Below are 18,637 nucleotides of genomic sequence, written 5' to 3'. Positions count from 1 at the left end.
AGAAGCTGCAGCAAAGATGAAAGGGGGAGAATAAAAGACACGTAATGCTTCTAATAACCTTCCCGTAAGGTAAACACATAACTACTAATGCACACAAAAGCACAGATACACAGTGCACATAAGTAAAATAAACAGAACACTAAGAATCGTTGATTATCCCGCTACTCACAGCTCCTCTCGCCCTGCAGGCGTCTTGATGCCAACCTGTTGTCTGAGGTTCCAGCAGAGGCCTTTGGAGGCGTGCGTGCTCTGAGACACCTGTGGTTGGACGACAACACCCTGACAGAGATCCCCGTGATGGCCCTGGACTCTCTGCCATCTCTGCAGGCAATGACGCTGGCCCTCAACCAGATCACACACATCCCAGATTATGCATTCACCAACCTCTCTGCTCTCGTTGTGCTGTAAGTAACATCCTCATTTGTTTGTTTTGAACTCCCACAAGTCCGCGTTTCTTTACCAGAGAGATCATTATTTCTGCTAGTTCAGAGTGGGGCAGTGATGATGCAATGGGGAAAAAAACTAGTCATTTACTGAAAAGATGTTTGTGGACTATTTTCCAGGCATCTCCACAACAACCACATCCAAAGCATGGGCTCGAGATGTTTTGAAGGTTTACACAGTCTGGAGACACTGTGAGTATCTCACACACACAGGCGCGCGCACATGCCCGTATGCTCATGCTTCTTGGGAAAGCAGTTACTGTTAAAAATAGTACCATTAAAATGATTAGTTTTTCATTATCTTACACATACTTCATTTCTACATGCACTTACCTTGAAGGAAGTTAATTTCTTCGGTCTCCATGTTTCCCCAAACACTGATTTGGGCTTTGTGATGATTACATTTCAGCAAGTATCAACATTAATTTAGTGCAATTGTGTTTACAGCAAACATATCGCCGTAGAATAACCCTAAGATTTATGAGGGGCTTACTGAATATAACCTCAAAGAGTTAACAGAACCAAGAGCCATCACTTCCCACATTATAAGTCTGACTCCTGTCTTTTATTTTGTGTGTGTAATGGTTGTGGGTGTTACTAGGAAAACTTGAAAATTAATGTGTTTTTATAAATCATATGTTGCACGTGTGCCAAAGAATTCTGAAGTGTAGTGCTAAATTGTAAAGTCATAATGATTAATGTTCTGGTAATTTTAGCAGGTGCTTGAACATTTCTCAAAACCACAACCAACAATTGAACAGCAGGAATGTGAAGATGAAAAGACCCTCTTTGATTACTTTGAAGTATCATCAATGGATTCCACTGTTTTTTGTTTAAATAATTGCTAAGCAATGCTAAGGTCAAGAATAGCACAGTGTGGCTCCAGGAGAGTTTTTTTTGGGAGTCCGTGCCTTAAATTCAATAACTAAATGCTAACCGCATACCAATATGGAAAACCGCAGAAAAACTGACACAGCCTTATGAAAGAGTTGGAGGAAGAAAGTGAGAGAGACTGACACACTTGCAACTGCGTCTCCTGCAAAATTCATGGTGGTCTGATGAAAACACAGTTTCTGGCACGCTGCTTAACAACCTGTTGAAGTGTAAAAAATTATGTGTTCCTTTTTATGAGCATGTGTGTGGGCAACATGCAAGCTTGTGTGTGCATATATGAAACCACTTCTGCCTGTGCAATCATAAACGTATGGCCGGCTTTACACTCAACTTAAAAGCCATTATGCATGCTGGGAAATGTGAGGAAACAGGGTGTAACTCAGGGTAGCCATGGTTTAAGGGGATGAATGGAAACTAGAGAATGTGAAAAAGAGGAATGGAGCTCTCCGGACCAGAATAGTGTGTGTTAAAGTGTTTGGGTCGTCAGTGGTGGGGAAAGACAGATGATTCAGCGGGATAAGATGACAGGTGTCATTGACGTGGGGATTGTGCTGGTATGAGGGGTTAATCTCTCACAGTGGCTTTACTTGAGAGAAATACGAGAGACCATCTGCATCACCACCATCCTCCCCAACCCCTGGTGTGTAATATAAAATCATTACTGAGGAGCCATCCAAAGGGCTGCTGGAAAACCATGCAAACAGCCTATGCAAAAAAGAAAAAAAAACTAACAGATGCAAAGAGGGAAATATTTCACATCAGTAAAAATGCACATGTTCTGAAGTATTTCTTCAAAGATACTTTTTTTTCTAAAATTAAAAAGTGGATGGCTGATAAACTTCAAAAAACAGCAAATATGGAAATTATTTTCAAATCCACACATAGATTATATGCTGGCAGTCACATGTACACTTTATGTGCATGCACACAAGAACATCTTACATCATATTTACACAAATCTGTCACCAGAACCACTCGAAAGTGCAGGACCTCGTCATTCTGCCAAAGCTGTTCTTGCCCATCAGGATTTGGACAGAGAACATCTGGATGTGTCTTATGCTGTCTGGCATTGGGATGTTTGCAGCAGATCTTTTGGCTATGTATCTCTGAATCAGGATTTATTTTATCCTATGGATGTTAGATCAGGTTGAGATCTGGAGAGTTTGAAGTCAGGACAAGTCTTCAGGCTCTTTGGAGCAAAAAAATGGTTTTGGTTGTCGGACCAAATCCAGTCTCTGGCTCAAGACTAGAACAGGTTTTCAAAAGCCCGGAGCAGAATAATTTAAGATAGCAGTGGCAGATCATTTATAATGAAATAGCCATGTTATTGTGTTCATTGTTTTATTTGCAAAAGTCTGTTTTGCACTCCGCTGGCAACAACTTGAAATAAAATATATGAGCACGTAGCCAGTGTGTCGCTACACGTCAGCTAAACTAACAAGTCCGGCTTCACTTCAAGGTATCATCTTTCCCTGTTTTGTTTTTTATTTTCCCTAGTTTTGATTTGCTGGGATTAATCTGCCTGTCTCTTATATTTAGCGTGTGGCACAGCATTAAAAATAACAAAAAACTAAAAAAAAATATTACACTGGAGAAAAAGAAAACATTTCACCTATTAATCCTTTAAGTGTTACAGGGAATACACAGTGTCAGACCATGGCAACCGTTAAACAGTGTTTTCTGGGAAATAAATGAGGCAGAGACTTAAATATTGAGGTCAGCACACAAAAGGTCAAGGGTCCAACTTGAAGGTCACTCTACAGCTGTTAGCCTAGTAGGATGGAGATCACATGGCTTGGCATATGTACACAGATATAGAATATCAGATTAAGATGAATTACTCTTTCAACTGCAGTGACATAAAACCTTCAGGATGTCTTTAGACTTAATGACTTAAGATATTATTTAATCACAACTGTTTTCCTTACTTGCAGGGATTTAAACTACAATTATCTACAGGAGTTCCCTGTGGCAATCAGGACATTGAGCAAACTTCAGGAACTGTGAGTCTGCGTGCACACGCACATACACGAAAACACACCTGCCCAGCATGACTATCATGGTTACGTTATCCCAAGTAATCCCGTTAAGTGATTTTAATGTGGCACTCGGATACAATCTCTCTCACCCTTAGCAGGTGCTGGCTACACACCCACGCAGCCGTTTGCCTGCACATACACACAGTTGCTTACACACGTACACACAAAGCGTGTTTTTCCTCCTCTTCAGCAGATGTTTCGCAGTGTGCATATGTGTCACGGATACAGCGTATGTGTGCGTGTTTACATCTCATATATCCAAAAATGTTTTTCAGCTGTGCAACAGCAGGTGCAACATGAGGACATATAACTTGCCTCTAGCACACAAACACACTCGGTTGCTCGCGCAGACGCACACAATCCCAAACGTACAGACAGAGCGCCTCACTAATGGTGTGCTTTTACATTTTTCAGGGGCTTCCATAACAACAATATCAAAGCCATCCCTGAGAGGGCCTTTGTGGGAAACCCTCAGCTCCAAACCATGTGAGTTTATGTCAACATCAAGCAAAGCTCAACCCATTTTAAGAAGAAACTATTTAGCATATACCCAACTCATTTGTCTGCTCTCCTTACAGCCATTTCTATGAGAATCCTATCCAGTTTGTGGGAAAATCTGCTTTCCAGTTTTTACCTAAATTACACACACTGTAAGTATGCGGTCAGTAAAAACCATTCCAGCGAGTTAGTCCAAACACTGTTTAAATCATCTGCTGTCCCATGCAGTGAGAGTGGACATGTGTAATGGCCTACTGAATGATGTTGTGTTAGCATATTGCCGTGCTGTGTGCTGATGTGGTAAAAGAGTGCGTTGTAAGAGCATGTTGAATGGTGTGACTTATGATGTCTGGTGAGACAGCCAAAAACAGCCAGTGTTGATGTTGGAAGAGTAGTTTGATGGCTAAAATGAGCTGTTAGACAAGCTCTGTGTTCACGCATTGGTGTGCGAGTAAGTGTCAGGGAAAGAAAAGCAAAGAAAAACATTGTAGTTCATCACTTTTTTTTTTTTTTTCTGCATTTGACTGCAGTTCCCTTAATGGAGCAACTCAGATTCAAGAGTTTCCTGATCTGAAGGGAACCACCAGCCTGGAAATTTTGTGAGTGTCACATACACAAATGACTTTTTCATCTGCAGCACGGAGAGTCTCTTGGGTTGAGGTCAGAACTGGTCAGAACCAGGAGGGGCAGGCTAGTTATGCCAGCCAGTGACAGTTTTGGCGATCCTACACAGCTGTCCGTCTGACCCAGTTAGACTGCTGTTGGATATTTTCATTTGCTTGCACTCCAACAAATGATCAGAGGAACTTCTTTTTCTCCCCAGGACGTTGACTCGGGCTGGTCTCTCAGTTCTCCCTCTGGATCTTTGCGAACAGCTGCCTCGCCTCAGAGTGCTGTGAGTACACAGGAGGTGGGAGGGTGAGGGCCAATGACATGTACCAAAACCTGATACACAAAACTCAACCGTGTAGAGCTGTGCCCCCAAGCAATCGTTCATGCAATCACTTTACAATGAAACCCAATTACTCTGTCCACCCACCCAAAAAAAAAAAAAAAAATTGTTCTGTGGTATCGCCTCCCTCACAGAGCTGACACCCAAATAATCTTGTCACCCCGTAATTTCCCACACTAGAAAATCCACAGCTGGTCACTGTCTTCCTGAGTGCTCTGCGTAACTGTACTTGCTTTTATTGCTGTTGTAGGGAGCTATCTTACAACCAGATAGAGGATCTTCCCAGCTTTTCCCATTGTTCTGCACTGCAAGAGATGTAAGCACTCCGAATTGTTTTTTTTTTCTTTTTTAAATTGTTGCCCTACATTCATGGATTGTATTCACTCTATGTACGCTTATATGTTTTTGTCAACAGCGGACTGCAGCACAATAAGATCAGGAGGATAGAGTCAACCACCTTCCAGCAGCTCACCTCTCTCAGAGCTCTGTGAGTCAGTCTTTCTTCTAACTCTTCATCAGCACACACCCCCCCCCCCAAGTTTTTTTGTGTAGAGCAGAGTGCATTCTCCTTAAACTGAAAGGTTCAATCCCAAACTGCTTGGATGTCTTGACTTCAGACAGTACAATGAACTCCAAACTGCCTCAATGTACCATCTGTGTGTGAATGTGGGAGTGAGAAGAGAAGTGTTGCACTGATGTAATAAAAGAAAATACACGGTGTGAATGTAGCTTGTTGTGTAAATCAGACAGAAAGATGAATGATACTTCTGAAACGCAGTCAAGTTAACCTCCAATCAGACAAGTCACATGACTTGATTTTGTTTCAGGTTTAATTGACTAGATAGCTGGAAAGCATAACAAATTGGAGTCTATTTTAGAAACACCTTCATAAATTGTGAAACATCTAAGTAGTTTAGGTTCATAAGGTGTCAGAAACTGGTTTGTTTTATGGAAAATTAGCCGGAGGAGATGTAGAAGCTCTGGCAGGGCTTAAATTTGAGGACATATGTTCCATTACTGACACCTGGTGGTATGCCAATTTCAGTTCAATAAGGCTTGATTTTTTTTTTTTTTTTTTCTGACAGTGATCTGAGCTGGAACATGATCGAGTGGATCCACCCGGATGGCTTTGCCTCACTTCACTCTCTGATTAAACTGTGAGTAGAAACAGATAGATAATGAGACTCTTCTGCCTTTCATCTGACTGTTTAGTGCTGTCACTCTTCCTTCCTAAAGGACATGCTGAGTTTGTGTATCATAATTAGCGGTGAGTCACAATCTTGGGCTTACACGAACACTCTAAATTTGACTGTGTGCTTCGCAGAAAACCTCCTGTATTTGGCTAACTCTTCAAAGAACCCTGTCTTGTATTCATCATTTGTAAAAGCCCCATCTGTGTAGCCAGGAGCACAATCTCAGATCATGCCAAAAGAAAATATTGTTTTTGTGTGAAGACCATGTTGCTAAACAAGTTTGTTCTAATATCATCTGCATTTGATAGTGTTTTTTTCTTCTTCTTAATTGTGTTAATTCTTGTTTCTTAACTGTGGACAACAATATCTGCTATAAAAACCTACTTTGCAAATATAACATTGAGTAATTTTTGTTATTTGTCTTAGGGATCTGACTGAGAACCATCTCAGCTCCGTACCTGTTGCAGGTTTGGGGGGCCTTACCCATCTCAAATTAAAGGGAAATACAGAATTATATGACGCCTTCAGTCCTGACCACTTCCCCCACATAAGGTAAACACACCAAGACACCCTTCATGAGCATTCTGTGGTTCTTCTTTTTCAACAATATGAACTCCAGTCTTGTGATTTATCAACAAAAACGTATTCAATGATCCAGGTGTGCATCCTTTGGCCGTGAGGGTTCAATTCATGTCATAATATCCCTCAAATTATCCCTCACTTTAGAATATTCTATTAATATAATTTTAAGTGGCAGCCAAGCTTGAAAATTGGCTAATTACAGCACAGCCCTGCAAGCCATCCCCAGCTGGACTTTGACAATGAGGAGGCATCTGTTAGCAAGTTAATTCTTGTTACACGGACCCGTGAAGGCCTGAAAAAAATGCAGTGAAGTAAACACGAAGCCTGAGCTTCAAAGTCACTGAGGATGGCAGATGATCAAAGTGCAGTGCTGTGGAACAATGACCATATAAATGTTCACACATCAAAATAAGATAACCCAACCCTCCTTAAAGAGCCACATTTACCTGAGGGATAAAGATACTTCAGAACAAGCTCTAATGGTTTAACAAATAGTGTTAAAGACAAGACTGAATTGAAGATAAAGTTAAAACGACGAAGTCTTGATTACATCTATTGTGGCTTTGTTTTCTCTGCTTTGTTGTCAAGAGTGTTGTTTCCATCTGTTTGGTACAGGGTGATAGAGATGCCGTATGCCTACCAGTGCTGCATATACACATCCTGTGACAGTTACAAGCCAGCGAGCCAGTGGGACACGGAGCAGGGCAACACTCATGAAGACCTGCAAAAGAGGACTGCACCTATGTACCCCATCCACGCTGATTCTAACTGTAAGACAGCACAAGTTTAATACATGACAAAACAATGTTGATCCACTTCCATTTACTGTTCATATACATCACTGTATATACACTGTTCATATATCATATACGGTTACGTAAACACACACACAGTGAGAATAAACTGTGTTTCTGACAACAAGCCAATTATATAGGCATTGCGAATCTTATATTGTTCACTGATTTTACCTTATCTCAATTACTGTGTGGAAGTCTGGGGCAATACATATACTACAATGTACATCCATTGTTTATCCAGCAGAAAAGAGCGGTGAGGATCATTCATAAAGCAAATTACAGAGAACACACCAACAGATTATTTATTAATTCAGGACTTATTAAATTTAAAGAAATAGTTTTGGATAGGGCAAAAAGAAAAGTATTACCAAGTAATCTACAGCAGTTGTTTGTCTTTTCGAATCCAGAAGTTATAGTTCATAGAAGGAAATATAATTTCAAACATCAGTATGCAAGGACCACTCTCAAGCAGATGTGTATATCGGTTGTGGGAGTAAAACTGTGGAACTCTCTACAGAATGATTTAAAGGAATGTACAAATTTACTTAGGTTCAAAAAAATGTATAAAGATAAAATATTTAAGTTATATGATCATGAATAGGCTGGAACTTAAACAGTACTATTGATATATGTGGTTGGTTTCTATTTAAGTGTATATTTTATTGTAAATATTGGTTACTTTGACTGTTCTTTTTGTTTTGGTATTGAATAAGGGGCAGGTAAAATAAGACTTCTCTTCATCCTGCTCCTTTTCGGTCATGGGTGTGTAGATTGAAGTGTACAAATGTACTACTGTAATATTGTCAAACTATGCACTACCATGCACGAAATGAATAAATAAATAAATAAATAAATATGTAATTAATGCTGGTCAAAAAAGGTGATTCTCTAAATGTTGACACAACAACGATGCTGTCTTCCAGATGACCCGGACCTGGAGGATTTTCAGCTTGAAATAGAAGATTCCAAACTACAGACCAGTGTCCAATGCACACCCTTACCTGGTAATGCATTTTACACTTAGTTCTGACAACTTAGAGAAAACTCAGGTAAATATTCACTAATGGCGCTCCAGTTTTAATCTCACGAGTTCCGTGTTTTGCTTTGTTGCAGGTCCTTTCCGTCCCTGTGACTCTCTGTTGGGCAGTTGGCTGGTCCGCATTGGCTTGTGGTCCATCTCCCTGGTTTCTCTGTTGGGCAACTCCACCATGCTCCTGTCCCTGTTTGGATCACCAAGCAATTTGTCACCACTTCGCTTCACTGTGGCTTGCATGGGTGCTTCCAATCTTTTGACAGGTGTGTGTACGTGCACCCTGACCCTTGTGGATGCTCTAACCCTGGGAGAATTCAGTCACCACGGTGCCCGCTGGGAGGGGGGTCCTGGTTGTCAGGCGACAGGATGGGTTTGGGTGTTTGCCTCTGAGGCCAGTGTGTTGCTGTTGACTCTCGCAGCTGTGCAGTGTGGCGTGAGTGTGACGTGCGCCCGCTTCTATGGAAAATCCCCATCCCTTGGAAGTGTACGCACATGTGCATTTTTCTGCCTCACTCTGTCCCTCACACTTGCTTCCCTCCCGCTGGTGGGAGTCGGAGAGTACGGGTCTTCACCCTTCTGCCTTCCCTCACCCTTGCCACCCCCATCCTCTCGCCTGCCATCTTCCCTAGGTTTCCCTTTGGCACTCATTATGATGAACACCCTGTGTTTGCTCATAGTCACGGGTTCATACATCCGGCTTTACTGGGAGTTACTTAGAGGTGAATGTGAAGGCTTGTGGGACTGTGCTATGATCAAACATGTTGCCTGGCTAATATTCACTAATGGTCTCCTTTATGTTCCAGTGGCTTTCCTCTCCCTTTGTTCTCTTCTGGGTCTTCTCTCTTTGGGGGAGGAGGTTCTGAAATCAGTCCTTCTGCTCCTCCAGCCCTTGCCTGCCTGTCTTAATCCTCTCCTGTTCCTCCTGTTCACAAGAGACCACTCTCAGTTTTTCTTCTGGCCCCGCCCCAAAGCACGTCCACAGCTGCGCCGAGACCGCACCTTGGACTCGTTGGTTTCTGTGGAAACGGAGAAAAGCTCCTGCTCGGATTCATCAACACAGGTGTCGTTCACTGATGCCGATGCCACGTGCAGTGGGGGGTCTTCTCCACAGCCCGGACTTGATCCAATCCGATTTTCCCACTACTCCTCCAAATCCTCTGTTCTGCTCATTCCTTGTCAAATACCCACTCTCACTGCCAGAGATAGGGAGAAGGTAACAGAATGATGGACCTAGACTCTGACTCAAGATGCAGTTCATACAACTTTGCCCTCTATAATAGTCCTATGTTGACTCACTTTTCTCCCGTGAGCATCCAAACTAGCTGTCTGAAAAATCTGGGATAGTGTGGACATTCAAGGACCATCATCATACTGCTGCAGGACCATTTCTGGGGCCGTTGGTCCATCAGCTCCTTTGAAAGAGTTAACAGAAGCTGTTGAGGACTATCAAGAAGTTGATGAGAAAACAACTACGAGCCTCTGCGAATGGAGAGCGGGACTAAAAGTTGCTTTCACAAAAGACTTTTGAGGAAAGGTCAGTACTGTTGAAATAAAAGGACAACCTCAAAGATATCGAGTTGACTTGAGTCAATCATGGACTTGAAAGACAAAGAGAAAACTCAAAACTGTCAACTACAAGGGAAATGTAAGCATCAGACAAATCAATGGTTTACCCAGTGGAATAAATGTTTATACTAAAATGTGATGAGAAAAACAATTTAATTACATTGTTTTTTCCCAATTTAAGTGGATGTATTTCTAAATGATATCCTATTGCAAAGATTAAAATACAGAAGTAGAAAAAGTAAAGGAAAAAAAAATGAGATGGGGGTTTAATGTGACACAGACTAGACCATATTTCCACTCTAAGCTAACACTTTTCATCCACAGCAAAGTTACTTCCAGATATAGTACTTTAAAACTGTTAATTGTTTTTAAATAAAAATGTTTAGATGGCAGGAAAGGCTGCAAATGAGCTGCATATACAGTTTCATATGGTTTACATGGTTTGGTCTCAAATATGCATCTCTGCCCAACAGATAAGTACTTATGAAGAATGGGTGCAGCTATGTTTTTCTAGACTTTAAAGTAGGCTAGCGATGTACACACATATACAATGTAACTACCTCTGAACTAGCATGGCATTGACCCACTACAGCCTTATGATGTTTGTCTCCTTTTCATAAACAGCAAATATATAAATTTATATATTATTGAAATCTTAGTTTGGGGAGAAAAAAAAACAAAAAAAAACAAAAAAAAAACTTGGACCATCTAGGTTGTACATACTTTGTATACAACTGATAAGCATATGTTTGAATAAAATTTATCTTCATACTGGACATACCTCTTGCCTTCTGCTTATATTCAAAAAGACACTCACACACACTACACAAGGAGTCTTAGTAGGTAATATGTTAATAAACTTTAATATCACAAACATACTTATAAATATGTACATTTTACATTCACCAATCCACATAATTATATATATATATATATATATATATATATATATATATATATATATATATATAATTAATAGAGGGTAAGCTAAGCTCAAAATTAAAAGAATTCAATAAAAATTGTTTGTTTGTTTAAAAGCTAACAGCTGTGTGAGGCATTGTTTTTTGCAAGATTAGATACACAAGTAGATGGAAACTACATGCAGGTTCTTTTTGCTGGTTCTTCTGTGTCCTGCTGGGCATTGAGTGGTTCTCTTTTTCGGGATGATGCTTTCTGATCCAGTGCATTTTCTTTGTTGTCCTTCACAGCTCCCTAAACAAAGACAAATAAAAATGTTTTGAACAATCAATCTGCAAGAAATGTGCAGCTGAAATATGGAAAAGCACCACAGCACAACCTTGTGGGTCAGATAAGCAACTACACAGAGCTATGACCAATTGCGCTTGTATTTCCACAAGTCATTGACTGAAAATTAGTACTGTGAATCTTTGGAGGTAATATATGTTCTAAGTGCAACGGTTGCATCAGAGTAAACAAAAGAGACTAAAGAGTTATGCCATTGTGGCCGTATTTATTTTGCAGAGGTAAACATTTTCATCTTTTCACGAATGACCTGTAATTGAGGTGCTTTGATGTCTTGTCACTATGATGCAATATGAGGAAAAGCCAATTCATCTCTGGCTTGCAGTTAGTGTACAGTGTAGGTAGAGCGTTTCACACTTCTGGATTCTGGTAATTAATCGATAGCCAGTTTCTACATTTGCATACTATTCTGCGAGGTGCATCAAATCGATTGTTGGCTACTTGTATATATAATGAGCAGAAATAAAAGCAGACAATCCATGAGAAATGCTAAAACTAGCTATGATTTGAAAATATGTTAAAAACAACCAAAGAAAGAAGTCACTATGGGGTAAAAAAAAAAAAAAGTGATCCGTCGACCAATGCAACCTCTGAACTCCTTCCTTTTAAGTGATAACAGGTGAATATTTGTGTTTGTAGTACCTTGTTCCTAGTACTGGTTTTCTGGTGCACGTGACACTCCTGTTTTGGTTCATCCCACCCCATGTCATCTTTTTTCTAGTTATGCAAGTGTGTGTTCATGTACTTTGGAAGAGTCATTTTTGTTGGAGGTTGTAAGGAAGATGTGAAGCATTTTGGTTGCAAACTTTCAAAATTCATCTTGGTCTTGTAAATTTTCCAGACACCCCCTTTAGTGATTATACAAATATTTTAAAACCCTTACCCATCCCCACTTACAATGTTTTTCTGAACTGCGTGCTCTTGTGTCCACTTCTTGGCTTTCTCCATGAACAGGCTTTTGTTGTATTTAAACTCTGAGGACTGTAATAAAAGAAAAAAAGAACAGTTAAATGCATAAAGGATGGAGTTACACAGTCATACACTGCACTAACATAAAACTCTCTACTGATGTTACAGAAATGCAAGCGGGTGATTTGTTTTTGTGCCAAGAGGTAAAATGTTTTCTGAGAGAAAAAAAACAAACACCTTTATATTGATATCGGTACAAGAAAATCCCAAACAAGTATGGATTTCAAGTCAAAACAGGGTTTTACTTCTATTCCAGTTGGAGTAGTTTAGTTTTTGGTCAATCTTCTCTCACTGGTTATGTCAGTGTACTACTATCACATACTCGTATCAAAATTATTCAAAAAAAATTAGAATCCAATATGTTGTTATCTGTTTAGTGTAGATTTTTTTTAAACAGTATAAGTTGTGGTCAATAAAAGATGCAGTGTGGCTCACTATATCAGCCATAAGGGGGTCATCTGGATTGGGTTCAGCCATGAGCAGCTGAATGGAGGTGAGGACTGTGGAGATGTTCAGAGATGGTTTCCAGGCACCCTGAATAAAAATATAAGACAGCAAGCGTTTTACCCAACAACTGTGTACATCCTAATATCTCAAAGAATAGCAGACAATGTGCGAAACAAAGGGGCTGTTTTGTTTGAAATCGCCTATAACCTTTGGTGGAAGTTTGAGAGCATCATGGCAGATACGCCCAGAGTTGTCGATGTTCGGGTGGTAGATGGGGGTCAAAAAACGTATTTTTGGCGGTTCAAATGGGTACCTGTGAAAGGTTATTAAAAAAAGTAAGTTAAGTCCAAGTTAAAAATAGTGCCTGTAAGTAGCAAACGGTTGAATAAAATACACCAATTTGAAAACTTGATGAAAAAGTACCTCTCTGGAATTAGGACCTCCAGGGAAAAGAGTCCTCCTTCATAAGGAGTATCTGTGCCACCAACTATCTCTGCAACGGAAAGTAAACCAATACAAGAACAGTTATAGTCCATGGGCCAAAGGCCAAAATTTTACCTTTTGGTACCACTCAAGGTGGCAAAACCTAGTAACATTTTTTGAAAAGGTACATGTTTATAGATATTATTTTGGTATGATAACCCAGTCTAAGTGGTAGCTTTATGACAGTTATTAGCAGATAAAGTTATCCACCCCTTGCAATAAATAGGTCTCTAAATGCAGGAGTCATATCCTGTTTTGTGCTCATTTTGAGACCTTTACTCATATGTTATGGGGGCATGTTTGGAAGCATTTTAAAGTGTACACTCCTAGCTTTCATTTAGATCTACTGTAGTTTTGGGCCTGTCTAAAAAATATAAAGGTCCATTGGTCAAAGGTCAAACTGTCTCAACAACTATTTTTCCACTATCTTCGCCTAAACTGTAGTCTTTTTTATATCACTGTGAAATGTAGGAACATCACTGACACAAATAACAAAACTGAAATCCTCACAGGACTGTAACAATTCAGGAAATGTATAATCTTCCCATAATATCCTGCTATGAGGGATGAATATTGGGCTTAAATTGGAACATGGGCCCAGGCGAGAATTGTCAATGACTGCTAATTCTTTGGTATTTCTTTTTTTTTTTTTTATCAATAAATTATGTATAAAAATACAGGTACACAAATATTTGCAACAAACGTTTTTTTTTTTTTTTTATTTTTTTTTTTTAAATGGTGCACTCTATTTTGAAACAACATTTATTCAATTTTCTTCCACAACTTTATATAATAGAATATTGGACAGCAGTGGTCTGGTATTGATTCCAGATGAAGGTATCCGTGGAAACAAAGCCTCTGCCTCCATTCAGTGACCTGCAAATAAGCCCTTTGAATCGTATTTACTGTATAAGCCTCAACTGTGATATTTTCATACAGAGGTAGTTATTTTTCTAAAGCTAGTCAATACATTGAATCACACACAAGTTAACTTGAATAGGAACTCAAGGGTGAACAGGAGCTTAAACTTTAAGTGCTATAACAAAAAGGTCTAAGAAAAGGTTTCCCTCATCTCAGGGTTAATAAACTCAGAGTTTTCACAAAACCAGCTTTCTGGAATACCCCTCTGGTCTAATACTACAGTCTGTTTTCAGTTGCTGATTGTGCATGTGTTAGTGAGATATTCCCGGTCCTCACGGGCACGGAGGTCGTTGATGCGGTCCTCGGTCTGCCAGCAGGTGATCCCTGGAGGAGGCTCGCTGCTCAGCATCTGCAGCTCCCGCTTCAGACGAGACGCTCGCTGCATGCTGCAAGCAGAGGCGGATACTCAGTACTCGAGTTGAGGGGGGATGAGGGAGGGATGGCATCCCCCTGAAATAAAAATAAAACTGCCATCCCCCCTTTCCATCCCTTGTCATTTCATCAATGAATGTGGTATTACTGCTATTTCAACATATAGAGTCATCACCAGAAAAATAACTTCTGTCTCATTTTAGTAAAACAAATCTCATTACACTTAAAACAAGACTCATCACTGGAAAAAACAACAATTTTTACCTGTTTCAAGTACATTTTCCCTTGAAATAAGTAGAAAAATCTGCCAGTGGGACAAGATTTATCTTCTCATTACAAGCAAAAAAAATCTTGTTCCACTGACAGATTTTACTACTTATTTTAAGTGAAAATCTACTTGAAACAGGTGAAAATTGTTGCTTTTTCCAGTGATGAGTCTTGTTTTAAGTGTAATGAGATTTTTTTTTACTAAAATGAGACATTTTAACTAGAAATAAGACAAATATTCTTGTTAAGATTTTGAGTTTTTGCAGTGATCCATTTTACTTATCCTGTGAAGGACAGAGGCATATTGATAAGTTCAGAAAACTGTTTTTTATTGTTGTGTTTTGATGTATTTGATGTAAGCCCAGTGGATATTTAAAGCTTACAGAAGGCTGCATTTAACTGCTGCTATGTCATTCCTGCAGTATTTCTGCAGGTGTTTTGGTCAGTGCTATTATTTGTAATATATTATATTATTTGTAATCAGCACAAATTATCTGTCCCCATATGATAAAATCCACCATCCCCGCTGATTTTATTTTACAACTCGAGTACTGCGGATACTTATGTTTTGCTGCACATGTAACACTAAAACAATGTTTTCACGATGTAATGTATCACACACTTACTCTCTTTCAGCTCTTGTCCACCCTGTATTCCAGGTCAAGCGCTTTAATTTCACTTTTATCCGGCAAGAGACGTCGATGTTGTGAATGTGTTGGTTTTTGCATTCACCGCGGTTGCTACGTAATCAACGTCACCCGCGCTCAGTCTTCTTCTACTGTTTTGTGTGATGAACCTAATAGGAACACGAGCGCCATCTACCGTTGAGTTACGTACAATTCATGAATGGATTGTTGAGCGTCTGGCATGTTTTGAAACTTTAACCCCCTTTGTCTTAATTTTTACAGAAAATGTTGCAAGATATATGAGCAATTCACACTAAATGCTGACTTATTTCCTTGTTAAAACTGATGAATACAAGCATAGTTGTTTATAATAATCTAATCTAATATCTCTGCTTTATCACTAGTTACACTCGGATCAGTGAGCTGCCTTTTATATATATATATATATATATATATATATATATATATATATATATATATATATTACACACACACACACACACACACACACACACACACACACACACACACACACACACACACACACACATATATATGGCAGCTCACTATATATACACAGGTATACTCATATGTATGTATTTAATAGTTAACCCTCTTTTTAGTTTTTAGTGATTTTATTATTCGATGCAGCTTGTTACGAACATCTCAGTAAGCTTGTGTTTAAATTATAACAAGTTTTAACTAGTCACATGTATATAATTTGAGTCTTTCAGCAGTATCATGTTATGAAGATAAAACAAGGTCAATCTGAAAAATATGTCAGTCTTTCCATTATAGAATTTAAACCTGATTTACTGACTCTAAACACATTTACGCTGTTAAACAGAACAATTTTAAAACTGACATATGAAATTCCACTGGATTTGTGCCAAAGAAATATTCAAGCAAGTGTCTACTTGTGTAAAGTGGGAGTGAACAACCTTCAGATATCATTGGAAGAAATAAAAAAGGCTCTGATCATTGGCTTTTTTAATAAATCAATTTGTCCATGTTCAAAAGGCATGTCATATTAAATCTTTCAATCACAGAAGTAAGACAGAATAAACACAATGTCACTTCAAGGCAGTGGCAAAAATAGCCTGAAAAGTTATATTCTTGTGTTGTTTATCTTCCATTCTGATATCTGTGAAGCCAGAGTCTTCCAAAGCCGTCATATAAACCTCTGGGCGCCAGTTGTCTCCTGGCATCACTCGCTTCGCAGCCATAGTAGCCACATGAGAAAGCCTTAGGGTGGTCACCATCAAGCCTCCTGCATGTTTTAATATATTATTACTAAACAATATTTGTGGTTTAGACAGTAGATGCATCTTGACAATAGTCTGTCTCGCTGTTAGGTCATTACCTGATCTCATGACGCGGTGAATTTCTGTGGCTCCCTGGTTTAGGTCAGGCCAGAAGTAGTAACAGTTACAATGAAAGACTTTATCCACGGTGCTGTCGGCCAGAGGCATCGCCGCTACATCACAGTGGTGTAGGGTGACTTTGCCACTAGATATTAATTCCTTCATTCGTTCTTTAGCCATCTATCAAAATAGAAAAATAAATAATCTATTTTATAAAAGTCACGTTCCCTCTCTTTTTTCTTTTTCTTTGCCTAATTGTATCCATTACTGGGATGATTACAATGTGTGGCTGGAAATGTTTTTTTTTACTGTGCTGTTGGCTTTGGTTTTGCAACAGTTTTAAAGACAATCCTTGCACAACATATGCAAACAGACATCAAAATGTTAATGTGTCACCTCATGCATGTATTGGGAGTAATCCACCCCGATGAGGTGGCCTGTGGGCTCGGTGAGCAGCGTGGCTGCTGTCTGCAGACCTAGACCGGGGCCATGACCCAGCTCCAGTACCGTGTTCCCTGGCTGGATACCACACAGCTGCACAGCATTCTCCTCCAGGACCTGGTTACGAACTGTAAGCAGTTTGCTGACCAACCAGCCTGCCACTGATCGTGTGGGGTTGCCCAACTCTTTCCCCAGCTTTTTTGCCCACATCACTGGAAAAATAAACAACAAAAGATTTACATTTTTTATTTATAACCTCCAATCAGATTAAAAAAAAGGGACAATATTAATGAAGACAGCGACTCCTCCTTTTACTTTGACTAGTTTCACTGTCACGGATTTAAGAACAGTTAGCACTTTAATAGCAGAACCGGAAAATATTTTGACACTTACACTGTACCGTACAATAAACCGAACCAAGCTCCACAAGGTGAAATGAAATAAAAAAAAGATAAACAAATTCAAATAAATAATATCAGTCACTTGAGTTCAATTCAAAATGGATAACACTTAAAACCTAATGACATAAACATATTAGAAACACATCAGAAATCTATACTGTGTTCTTCCTGAGCAGTTTCATGAAGTTGAAAACGTACTTTATTAGCAGAACCATAATTTAGGCTTGACTCACCGGAGTTTAACGACCACTTTTATCAATTGAAATCCTCCTCGGCTCACAGGGTGCTGATATCCACCCTGTCTCTCATCTGCTACTACAGATGTCTTTATATATCACAGCCAACTCATTTCTGCTGCTGTATCCCTCGTACTTCTCTCTGACGGTCTCGTTTTGCTGCTGCTCAGCCTTCGCGTGTCTGTTTTGTTTTTTTTTTTCCTCTCATGTCGCTGCGGCTCCCCTTGTGGTAGGAAGACATGACAGGAGCCTGCTCATAGTTTATTAGACTATGGATCGAACTAGTAACCCGATTCTCCATGTGGGTTACAAAAATATTTCATGTTCTGTCTCAGTTCAATTTAATTGACTAATATATTCATTTTTGAATTCCTTGGTCAGCAACACATCAGATCATCTTGTCCTGATTGGATTCTACATATGTAATACATATATCGGCCTCACAATATCAGCATGAATAACATATTGCAAACACTATCACAATAATATATTTAGCCCATTTTAACCATGTTTTTATGAGTTTGTATATCAGCTTGCGTGGAGTCAGTCATTAGACTCATTCCACCCCCCCACTTCTGCAGGGTGTCTTAAAATTGGTTATAGGCATAGAACCATATTGATTACATGAAAGTAACATATAGATAATATCTATGTATAGAAGTGCAGGTACCTTTAAATGCTCATATATATGTAAATTAACCAATATGAAGTCACATGCATGCAGTCAACTATACATACAGTCATATATGCATTTATGTATACATATTATGATGAAAACATTGTGCAAAATGGTAAACACCCATTTGTGAGTACACTTCGTTTATCAATATTATATATTGTGTGTGGTGTG

General features: G+C 39.3%; 3 protein-coding genes across 5 annotated transcripts in view; 1 reads left to right on the top strand and 2 right to left on the bottom strand.

The window, feature by feature from the left end:
• The window catches only part of LOC133457150 (leucine-rich repeat-containing G-protein coupled receptor 6), a 36,829-nt gene extending 25,962 nt beyond the window's left edge, over positions 1-10,867 (top strand). Inside the window, exons 5-18 of one of the 2 annotated variants that reach the window (XM_061736073.1) lie at positions 189-404; positions 564-635; positions 3,272-3,340; positions 3,791-3,862; positions 3,955-4,026; positions 4,405-4,473; positions 4,698-4,769; positions 5,077-5,142; positions 5,242-5,313; positions 5,912-5,983; positions 6,446-6,571; positions 7,217-7,371; positions 8,322-8,402; positions 8,512-10,867. In XM_061736073.1, the coding sequence (XP_061592057.1) occupies positions 189-404; positions 564-635; positions 3,272-3,340; positions 3,791-3,862; positions 3,955-4,026; positions 4,405-4,473; positions 4,698-4,769; positions 5,077-5,142; positions 5,242-5,313; positions 5,912-5,983; positions 6,446-6,571; positions 7,217-7,371; positions 8,322-8,402; positions 8,512-9,656 (2,359 nt within the window). In that variant the 3' untranslated portion in view covers positions 9,657-10,867. The remainder of the gene's footprint in view (positions 1-188; positions 405-563; positions 636-3,271; positions 3,341-3,790; positions 3,863-3,954; positions 4,027-4,404; positions 4,474-4,697; positions 4,770-5,076; positions 5,143-5,241; positions 5,314-5,911; positions 5,984-6,445; positions 6,572-7,216; positions 7,372-8,321; positions 8,403-8,511) is intronic. The other variant, XM_061736074.1, reaches the window with a different exon arrangement.
• Positions 10,868-10,981: 114 nt separating this feature from the next.
• ube2t (ubiquitin-conjugating enzyme E2T (putative)) lies at positions 10,982-15,717 on the bottom strand. 2 transcript variants are annotated; one of them, XM_061734943.1, is made up of 7 exons: positions 15,342-15,717; positions 14,357-14,466; positions 13,100-13,169; positions 12,884-12,989; positions 12,665-12,763; positions 12,158-12,241; positions 10,982-11,209 (listed from the first exon to the last, which is right to left on the bottom strand). In XM_061734943.1, exons 2-7 carry the CDS (start codon positions 14,463-14,465, stop codon positions 11,093-11,095), a joined length of 585 nt encoding a protein of 194 aa, XP_061590927.1. In that variant the 5' UTR covers position 14,466; positions 15,342-15,717; the 3' UTR covers positions 10,982-11,092. The 2 variants fall into 2 exon arrangements, with proteins under 2 accessions (XP_061590927.1, XP_061590926.1); XM_061734942.1 differs by having other exon boundaries at positions 15,346-15,715.
• Positions 15,718-16,222: 505 nt separating this feature from the next.
• Positions 16,223-17,897, bottom strand: zgc:194242 (uncharacterized protein LOC100005854 homolog). The gene is made up of 4 exons (XM_061734941.1): positions 17,785-17,897; positions 17,106-17,362; positions 16,709-16,889; positions 16,223-16,615 (listed from the first exon to the last, which is right to left on the bottom strand). The coding sequence occupies exons 2-4, from the start codon at positions 17,358-17,360 to the stop codon at positions 16,419-16,421; spliced, it is 633 nt and encodes a 210-aa protein (XP_061590925.1). The 5' UTR covers positions 17,361-17,362; positions 17,785-17,897; the 3' UTR covers positions 16,223-16,418.
• Positions 17,898-18,637: the final 740 nt, after the last annotated feature.

Source organism: Cololabis saira, chromosome 12 (genome assembly GCF_033807715.1).
Source record: "Cololabis saira isolate AMF1-May2022 chromosome 12, fColSai1.1, whole genome shotgun sequence".
Taxonomy (NCBI): domain Eukaryota; kingdom Metazoa; phylum Chordata; class Actinopteri; order Beloniformes; family Belonidae; genus Cololabis; species Cololabis saira.
This window is presented reverse-complemented; position numbering and strand designations above follow the sequence as displayed.